Consider the following 10,523-nt stretch of genomic DNA (forward strand, 5'->3'; position numbering starts at 1 on the left):
TGAAGTTTTTATGTCCGGGGCCAGCAACGGACACAAAGGCCTCACTCTCATTCCTAAATAAGTCGTCAGCATTCCTCACACGAGTCATCATCGCAACCTTTCACGTGAATGGCGATGACAGTGCTTGCTCTGTAAATGTGCCTTGCTCAGATTCTATATACATATGCATACAACTGGTGGTGGAGTTTTTGCTTCACAGTTACTTCACGCTCACTGTCCTCTCCGATAACCTCGACATTACATTCACGTCTTTCTGGTCACAATCTCTCAGATCATCGAAAGCTTTTTTAAAAAGTATTATATTCTATTATTTTTTGGCTAAGTACACATTACTAGCCGCTTTAGTGTGTGGCTGGCATTGTTTTCACGTGTGCGTCGTCATGGAAAAAACGTTGTCTTGGAGGCAATTTATGTAGCGGAACGACCACAGAAGTGGTTTCGAGTACTTGTCGTGTTGCTTGTCTGCCTGTTTGGCAGATAGAGTCACAAATCTTTTCAGGTGTAGAGTAGGATCACAAAAAAAAAAGATGAAGGCTGGAGGGCCCAGATGGCTCACATGATGGAGCACCCCGCGAACCAAGGCTGAGTCTTACCACAGCGACCCATGTTCAAATCCAATCAGGGCCCTTTGCTGTATTTCATCCCCTCTTTCTCTCCCTTTTCCTCTCCAGTAGATCACTCTCCGCTCTCATCTTAATGACAAAAAAAGAAAAAGAAAAAAAGGCAGTTCAAAGATGTGTGCAGGCCGTCAGGAGTAGGTGGGTAAGAAGAAGAGGCTCAATGGGAATGGGCCATTAGCCCAACCCACTTTACACCCCGGCCTGATTTAGCACGGCAGCGGTGTGGTTCCATTGCAAGATTACCTCCTGTTGATGTATTCTTCTTATTCATTGATTCGTCATTCATTGCGTTCTTCTATTACTACTATTCATAGCTTTCTGCCAATTTCTCCTATCTGTTGTACTCTGATAAGTGGGTCACTATCACTGCATCACGGTCCAACGCGACCTCATACACTGCATCATGGTCCAATGTGTCCTCACACTGTTGTCCTGTCATGTGTTGGATGCTGCTTTTTGATCAGGCTCTTCCTATAACTCTTTATGTTCACCCTAAATCCCTCGTAAGTCATGTTATAACTGGTGTTGGAGTTACTGCTACTGCTTTCATTTGGTTGCCTGCTCTAATTGCATCACTAAGCATCGCTAAGCATTTAAATTGCTCCGTAATCATGCCTGCCCACATTCTCGATATATATGCATATAACTGGTGTTGGCGTGTTGTCTCACTGGCTATTTTGCTGCTCAATGTTTCTATTTTATCGGCTATTTCCGGTTATAGATAACTCATCAGATCTGATAAATATAGAATTTAGCTAATTTCTAATATTCATTTATTGAACTAATTCTTCACATCCAGGTATTCTACTATTACTACATATTAATTTATATGACAATTACTTGTACTAATAACCACTTGTGTATTCTGCAATTGTTCCAATTTCATCATATTCTACTAATTGCCCATATTAATTGTTTTCTGATATGTGGTGTTATATAAATCATTTCGGGTAAGTGGTGTTACATCATCATATTCGGTACGTAGCGTCTTCTCCATTCCATTTTTACAAGTGGTTCATATTCTTGTATTCTTAGGCTATCTGCTTCATTTTAATTGCTTGTTATTTCTCACTCGCTTGCTAACTGGCGTCATGTAGATCGTATGGTGTTAATGGACCTGAGTGTGTCAGATCCATTGCATTGTTAATTCTCAGGTCACTGCTGACCTCTTTTGCTTAAATCCATTCTCTGCTGAATTTGAGGTCTTCTATGTCTTATGAGTGATGTATGATTCATTAAAAGTGTAAGGGAGTCTAACTCTTTAGCCAAATCTATATAAATCCATGCCTGTTATTTAAGTACACTAGCCACGAGACTCTGTCATCACATCATCTGTTTTCAAAGAAAAATGATCTTTACTTCATCTGACTTCCTCACATCTCTCCTGATTGAAATGATTCTCTAGCGAAAGTCAGGAAGACTATATACACTCAGGCCTGCAGTTTATTTTTCATACATCTGCCTTTCACTCCTCACACATGCTAACTCATAATTTCCTTGCTGTTATTGTTCCAGACTGTCAATTATGATATCAGCTGTTCTGATCAGCTGGTCTCTTCTCTCCAGTAGCACAGCGACAGAATTACATCGTTAGTCTATCATCTTGCTACCGTCTCTTTTTAAATACGATTGTCTACCTTCAGTACGTTCATGTTGCTGTTACGCGCCCCTCCACCTCCCCATCTCTGTCCAGTCTTTGTAGATTTATCAGCTTTATCAACTCATCATTCTATCAGCCTCATCAGCCACCACCACCACCAGTGTCTGGGGATTTATCTTGCTGCTGCTCGGTGCAAACGCCTAACGAAAGTTAGGATGATACAAAAACGTTCGAGAAAAGTGTCAATCAAGATCTGTTCAACCACGCAGCACCATCCACAAGGGCCACATGATTGACACGGGGATCTCGGACCCACGTCAGTGGAGGCGCTGCCTCCCAGGAGAGAGAGAGAGAGAGAGAGAGAGAGAGAGAGAGAGAGGGAGAGAGAGAGAAAGAGCACGCGCGCGCGAGCGCGAGCGAGAGAGCAAGGGCTGGAGAGCAGCGCTTCTCCCACAGAGGTAAGACCGGAGGAGAGTGACTTTACCAGAGACACAGAGGACGGTAAACCCAACTCACTTTATGTACTTAAATATGTATGCCTGATTACAAATTGAGTCATATTAGTTTACATCATTTAATTGTAGATCATTAATGAATATGGTTACACAAGCCTTTCAAGGTTCAAAACGTGTTGTTATATAGGATTGTTTATGACCTGTATACGTGTTTTCTAACTTTAAAACGTTATTGTACATGGATTTGTAAATAATCGCGAGTAAACTAACTTTGACACCAGGATATCAAGCTAAATCTTTCTAATTAGGCTTACATTTTATTTGTGATTTGCATTCATGATACATGTCATTTCGCTTTGGGGGCGTTAGCCGTTCAGTTCTGCCTGTCAAACCTTAGAAACCTGGACTTTAAACCGGTTTTACGCCGTTAACAGTCAAATATTCACCTGTGGTATATTGAAGTATATTCTGTCTATCACCAGCGATGTCTAAAACGTGTTCAAGGCAACTGATTGTCGTCTCTCTGCCGTCCAGATTTTAGGATGCGCCACTCGTGCGAAAAACCCTGCCACTGTCTCCAGGGCGCACATGAACAACCGACAGTAAACGCCACTACCCGAAACCATCGGTAACCTTATCGTGGACACGTTCAACTCTCAGATCCTCATTTTAAATCTCCGGCAACCGAGGGATTCAAAGGAGGAGGGGAAGGATATCTTGTGTGAAGACGCACCATCGGCAGACTGAATGCGATGTTCACGTCTACTCCAGAAAGAAAAAGTGAAGGAGTGAACCCAAGTGGAGATAAACAAAGTGCCAAATGTTTGTAAAGAACTGGATATGGAAATTCAACCCTGACAAAAAACTAATAGTGGACCATTAATTTAGTGAGCTTGAAGCGTTTTCACATCAAGAAAATCAAACAGATGCACATTTTACCGCGGACGAATATTCTCCGGAGAAAATCCATCTGACAGGACTATTGTTTAAGTATATGTGCAGTAAATGGGTAAGTTAGATTGTATGGAACAGTTTGCGTAATTATTACATGTTCTCTTTTTGTACCAGCCACTAACAGTGAAACTACTGATCCTTAATTCATTTGTGGACCTGCTTTTACCTTCTCAGTGACTTGCTGTTGGTCCCTGGACGTCAGCTTGGAAACTGTTACTCTAAAGACTTTTATCTTCTCTCTTCTCTGCAAGTGGTCAGAAGCTAGGCTCCTCTCTTTTGATGTAATGGAGGGTAATCACACTTTAACTTAACCTTTTTGTTTGTTGAACTGTGCATAACTAACTTTTTAGGCTTAATAATAAATGATTAATGCATCCTGTGAGAGAATATGTCCAAAAAGGAAGACAAAGACACTAAAGACTCTCTAAAAAATAATTTATAACTTATTTAAAATCGGTGGATATTTGTTTTACAATGCTCAGAGACGCTTAGTTCCTTCTCAAACATGGAGAATGTGTCCATCCCTGGCGTTGCACCGCCAGTCTGCAACGATTCTGTGGACTTCTACTCCCTCACGTCAGAGAACGGCACTGACCTGAACTGCACTCCTCCCTATGAGTTTTACTTCTACGCAGACCTGTACATCATTTTACCGGTCATCTATTCTGTAATCTGCGCAGTTGGACTGACAGGCAACACGGCTGTCATCTATGTGATCCTCAAAGCCCCCAAGATGAAAACAGTAACCAATATGTTCATCCTGAACTTGGCCATCGCCGATGATTTGTTCACTTTGGTGCTACCGATCAACATAGCCGAACACTTGCTGCACTACTGGCCTTTTGGTGAGGTTTTGTGCAAAGTCATCCTTAGCATAGACCATTACAACATCTTCTCCAGTATCTATTTCCTGACAGTTATGAGCATTGACCGCTACCTGGTCGTGTTGGCCACGGTGAGGTCCAAGCGCATGCCTTACCGCACCTACCGAGCAGCCAAAATCATCTCATTATGCGTCTGGATACTTGTTATCCTCATCGTCATGCCTTTCACTGTTTTTGCTGGCGTGTACATGAACCCAAATGATGGGAGGAAGAGCTGTGTGCTGAGCTTCCCAAGCCCAGAGAGTTTGTGGTTCAAAGCGAGCCGGATCTACACGCTCATCCTGGGCTTTGCCATTCCTGTCTCAACCATCTGTATCTTATATACCATGATGCTCTACAAGCTGAGGAACATGCGGCTCAACAGCAATGCCAAGGCGCTGGACAAGGCCAAGAAGAAAGTCACCATCATGGTGTTTATCGTCTTGGCCGTCTGTTTGTTCTGCTGGACGCCGTTCCACCTCAGCACCATTGTGGCTCTGACGACGGACCTGAGGACCACACCGCTGCTGATCGGGATCTCCTATTTCATAACCAGCCTGAGCTACGCCAACTCCTGCCTCAACCCATTCCTCTACGCCTTCCTGGACGACAGCTTCAGGAAAGCCTTCAAGAAAATGTTGGAATGTAGACCGGCCTGAAAGTACGATAGTACGACACATGAAACCAGTCCCAGAGGTCTAGAGAGACTTACTGAGGGAGGACAGACTGTGGTGGTAAAATTGGATGGTTAAGATTTAGGTTCAAATCGGAATTGTTAATGTATGTGATAAAGATTTGATTTGTTTGGTTTGTTAAAGCTGCACTGCAACTTTACACATTGTTTGCACATGCTAGCAATAGGTAGCTATCTTTCATTCATCTGTGATATATTGAAAAAAACGTGTAGAAAAATACCGGTAAATTGCACAAATCTCATCTATAAATGATTTATATTACAGTAAACCAAAGGGACAAGAGAGAAAAATCATCATAACATTCGAGTCAATCTTCGTCAAGACAAGGCTGTTAAAATTAATCACATCCTGTGGGCAAATATCCCATTCCTCTGATGGACAGGATGCTTTCCTCTGTCACAGCTGGACTGTTCTATATTGTTAGAGAATATGCCTAGTGCAGCCTCTTGGCTCCGAGAGCTCAAAAAAAGAAAAGAAACAACAACAACAGCAGCTTGTTGTACAGTAACTATCAGCAGAATTTCCCATCATTGTGTCTGAAGAACTGGCAATTAAATTGGATTGTTTTCCAGTTTGCAGACTGCAATTAAAATGTCAGACCTTTTCCACAACAGTAAAAAAAAAAAGACGTGATGGGTCACTGCAAACAGTCGTAACCTTGGTCGAAACTGAAGGCCGAGGAGTGCCTCTGAGCGGTGGAACATCTGCTGTGTGGAGAAAGTACAGTTCAACACACCATCATTGATTTGCATGCTGTCAATGAAATTAACCTTATGAGAATGGTCAGGGTTGGAGTGTCACAGGATGCATGCATGAGGATTACAGGTGTTTATCATGACGCAAACAGGAGGGGAAAATAGTCCCTTTTAAAAATCAAAACAAGTGAGATGACTTGATAAAAGCCAACACTTGATCTGCCTTTAAATGATTCTATATTATAAACAAAATCATCTCAAAGAAACCAAATGATACACTTTGTGGATTACTTTTAGAGTTCTGTTGTTTGGGTCAGGCTACAGATTTTCATTTGCAAAGTATGACCTGAACAATTAAAAGGTTCACACATTGATGGACTCTTTGAATGATGGGCATTGTTTGGATGAAAAAGTTTTTCCAGAATGTATATGTACCACTTAAGGGATGAAAAGGGAACCTGACAACAGTACTGTATGCGTGATATCAGACATGGGACAGGAGGGCTATGTAAAATGAAATCTGTGGTTCTCTTCACGTTGTCATTTTTCGTGACCTTTGGTCGCCCCCTGTTGTCAACATGGCGAGGTTACCTGAAAATGCAGCCAGAGCCATTACGGAGGAGTGTGCATAGACGCTGCTGAGGGGAGTTACACAGTTTCACACTGCTCATGACAATGTCTGCATGAATATCATACTTTTTCCTTTCACTTCATGGACATTTGTGAATAGTAACTTTTGGTATCTGACTTAAACCTCATGCTGAAGTTAATTCTCAGTATTTTTTAGGAATATATGCAATCCAATGAGATTCACAGTCATACCGTGCAAACTTAGCAACTATATCCATTTAGCGTTCTTAAATTACAATTCAGAGTTTGTCTTGCACTGTTAAAATCATGAAAACAGAGAGGAATAGAAACAAGTACGGCTTATTTTAGATTTCACTGTGTTAAAATATCAATCAAAGGAGATACATGAAGGTAAAATGGAAAAGAAAACAACTTGTTTTTGAGATTGGCAACTGTTTGTCATCATGCTATGTCATGTGTTTTGAGTCTTCTACAGGTTTTAAAAAGTTGCACACAAAAGAATGTCAGGCTCAAATTTACAGGAGGCTTACAAAAGTAAACCGAGAGGTAAAAACGGTTCTGGACAAGATTTAGAGCCCTAAATATAAACAAATTCCTTTAATGACAATTCAAATCACTTAATATGAATGATACCAACATCTAATCGGCAGTAACAAACACAGTACATCGTGGTTACCTGCTAGCCATGTCAACTCTTGATTTCAACTTTACTTTTACCATCATTTTCATAAAATCACAATAAAAGAGTTTTAACATTTATGTTGTGCTTGTTCCAACACTTCACTGATTGTATGTGATAATGTTTTTAAGGCTGTTCCATTCCATCGAAGATAAATACTCAGATATGTGTGAATGTGAGAAAAAAAAAAGCCTATCAATTTGGCTTCTTTGGTAATTTTAGATCTCTACTAGATTAAAAAGAAGCGTTCTGAAGCTTCAGCATACAGTGTTGCATGACTTAACAGTGCAGAATATTACAGTGTGACAACAGAGAGTTTACTTCTTCAAATGCTTTTGAATTTTACCGCTAAGCTCTAGTTTTATGTTGTAAATCATGACACACAATGCCCATGTAACTCTTTTCCTCCTCTGGTGGCTATAAAATGAGCAAACGGCACTTCCAGCAGCTTATCAAGTGCGTGATAAAAATCAGCTTCTCAAAAAGCTTCGTCTGTATGGCTCTGACTGCAATGACAGAAACTATTCTATGTCCTGTTGTAAATAGGTCACTCTTTTTTTGCCATTTTGTACAGTCATAGCAGTGTGTAGTCAAACATTCTTCACGATAAACATTGTGTGACACAATTGAAAAACAATATGAAATTAAAATGTACTCGGAATCATTGTCTTTTATGCAGCCTGTAATTTAAAAGTATGACATTGCCTTTTATTTGTTTGTGTATCTTACAAATCTTTCCTGTCATTCTGGTAATGAATAAATAAATAAACATAGAATATAATGTTTACATGTATTTGGTGGAGGAACCTATAGCGTGTAATGTTACACCAGCCATACATTGCGAGCATACAAGTCACTAGAATCTAGTGACTTGTATGCTTGCACCTATCTTATCTGTGATCATGTACAGCAGGTCAAATAGCATGTTATAGACTCTGAGTTTTGAGTTTATAGTTGTATAATTGGCCACTACGAATACAAGCATTTAATAGCATTAAGTTACCACGCACAACCACGGAGGTATTCAGCTGAAATTTACCAGTTAACAGTCACTCGTTAAACTAACACATTCAGACATTTTGAAGCAATTTGTAATTCGTGTTTTGAGCTTGCTAACTTATCTGGATGGAGAGGGAAAAACGCCTCTTCTGTTGCCAACATGAGCAAGCATATTTTGGATGACATCATCTGTAAAAGGATGAGTACGTTTTATTTGCCACTGGTACTTATGTATTTCTTTACATTTTAGAGTCAAAGTCGCTTCTTTTGACAGGCACAATAAATGGGCAGAAATTTGTTTTCTTGATATCTTTGCTCACAAATTTGTACAGTGCTGATGTAGATTAAAAAGAGGAAAAATACAGATGAAGACATATAATTGTTATTGTCAGTGTCATTAGTGGTTTGGGTCAGGGTCACTAGTTACATGGGGCAACTACACCAGCTACTGCATCAGCTGACGAGCAGTAGGATGGATAAGTGGTTCGAGCTTCATGACAGCGAAAGGTCACCGATTCTATCTCAACAACAGCCTGTCGTGTCCGTGATGTACTGCTGAGCCTTTACTGTACTGCTGACACTGAGCAGTTTACAGTAAGACGGTAGTATAATATTAATAAACCTAACAGCACCATTGATTATTTTCTTATGTGTATTTTTTCTTTCTTTTAGGTGAAGTGTTTTAGATAAGCCTGTAGTGGGTTTCTAAGTCAATGTATTTTTGCTTGTGGCTGGTGAGGAAAGTGGAATGTCTAGCAGACCACATGCAGAGATAAAAGGAGAGTCAATGTTTCTTTTCTTATTGTAAAAATAAAAAGCTTGAAAAAATGGGATTAACAACGAACTGATTACGTTAGTTACGTATTGCAACTTAAGTGTAACGTGTAAAGATTCTATGAGTACAGGCATAGTTCTGCTCTCAATTTAAAACAGCATGTCTTTAGTTGGAGAAGGTGGAGCCAAAGGTGCCACATCTTAGAGAGCTACACCTATAGTCATGGAATCTGGAGTTGTGTAACAAACATTCTATTTTGTATCAGAATATATGTCACAGAAAATGTAACAGCAAATGAAAACTGTACTGTACACATCCAGAAGGCTAACTTAGCCCATTTCTTATCATTTGTATTGTTTCTAGTTTCATCTGGTATAAAATAACTTAGTGACCCACCTGTGTTTGCCTCAACCAACAGTACAAGTACTTCACTAAACGTTACTAAAAGTTACTGTGAGGAACTTTTAACTGGTTAGGAATCAGTCTCAATTTATTACCGATGCCTCTATATGACCTTCATAAGTAAACGAGACCTTCAGCTAGAAGATTGGCTATTTCTATATACCTATTCTTAATGCCTCTCATCGGTGCCACCGTGTCAGATTCTGCGCAAAACCAGATGAAATCCTGCATGTTCATCACCAGAAACTCATCAGCTCAGACTCCAGCGGGGCCTCCAGCAACCAGCCCGCGACAGACGGACACAGCTCCGCGCCCAGCTGCAGCATCTCCTCCTCCTGCTAGGAGCAGATCTCAGCCTCTCTGCTCTGTCGGTTCCCGCTGGTTGCAATCACTCCATGATGCTGGAGACCCAGGCCATATTGCTTGGCCCGCTGGTGGGAAGGGAGGCACGGGAGAACCAGGACTGAGCGGACTGTCAGACTCCTGCTGCAGTAAACAGGTTGAGAGGTTTGTCAAAGGGACTCTTGCGCTCATAAACACTACCCCTTTGCCACACAGGGCCCGCCAAAATCGACACAAAATTGAAAAAGCATGTGGTAGCCTGATTTATGTTATGGTCATACTGTACCCTGCAATATTAGCATAGGAACCCGAAAAATAATGCTGGTTTCCATCTGGTTATTCCATTATCTCACATCTTGTTGTCACAAACACACACACACAATAATGATGGCAGAGTTTCTACCAGGTTTTTATTTCCTGGAATTGTCTTTAGCACCGTAACATTGTTATATTTAGCAGCTTCAGTCTCTTTTTTTTTTAAGGAGACAGGGTTGCCTCCATGTTGAATTCCAATCTGTTACATTCAAATACCAGTTTCCGTGTTGTAGGCTACTGTTTGAGGAGCAGAAATGCAAGGCTGGGCTTTCTGTCACAGCTGCTGTGTTCGCTCACTGAACTGTTGCAGTCTGGACGGCTCACATGTGCTATCTGGTGGTTGTTGGTGCGCAGTGCTTGGACTGAGGGCAGTCTGGAAGCTACAGTAACTTACTATCATCTCTCCATGTACAAGTGGCATTACAAGACAGGATGGAAAGGGGCTAGCTGGTTAGCACACTCATTTCAGAAACACATAGATGTCTTCGACATAACGTCAACTCTGTACCCTTTTAAAATAATGTCGATAATAAATGTC

At 40.9% G+C, this 10,523-nt stretch overlaps 1 protein-coding gene across 1 annotated transcript; it reads left to right on the forward strand.

Moving 5' to 3' along the window:
- The first annotated feature begins 4,134 nt into the window (after positions 1 to 4,134).
- npbwr2b (neuropeptides B/W receptor 2b) lies at positions 4,135 to 5,151 on the forward strand. The gene has a single exon (XM_076091419.1). It carries the CDS (start codon positions 4,135 to 4,137, stop codon positions 5,149 to 5,151), a length of 1,017 nt encoding a protein of 338 aa, XP_075947534.1.
- The last annotated feature ends 5,372 nt before the right edge of the window (positions 5,152 to 10,523 follow it).

Source organism: Anarhichas minor, unplaced genomic scaffold, assembly GCF_050575085.1.
Source record: "Anarhichas minor isolate MPS153535 unplaced genomic scaffold, ASM5057508v1 ptg000003l, whole genome shotgun sequence".
Classification (NCBI taxonomy): domain Eukaryota; kingdom Metazoa; phylum Chordata; class Actinopteri; order Perciformes; family Anarhichadidae; genus Anarhichas; species Anarhichas minor.

Excerpts from the sequence above, each read along its gene's own strand:
- npbwr2b (XM_076091419.1), top strand. The coding sequence starts at position 4,135 with ATGGAGAATGTGTCCATCCCTGGCGTTGCACCGCCAGTCTGCAACGAT.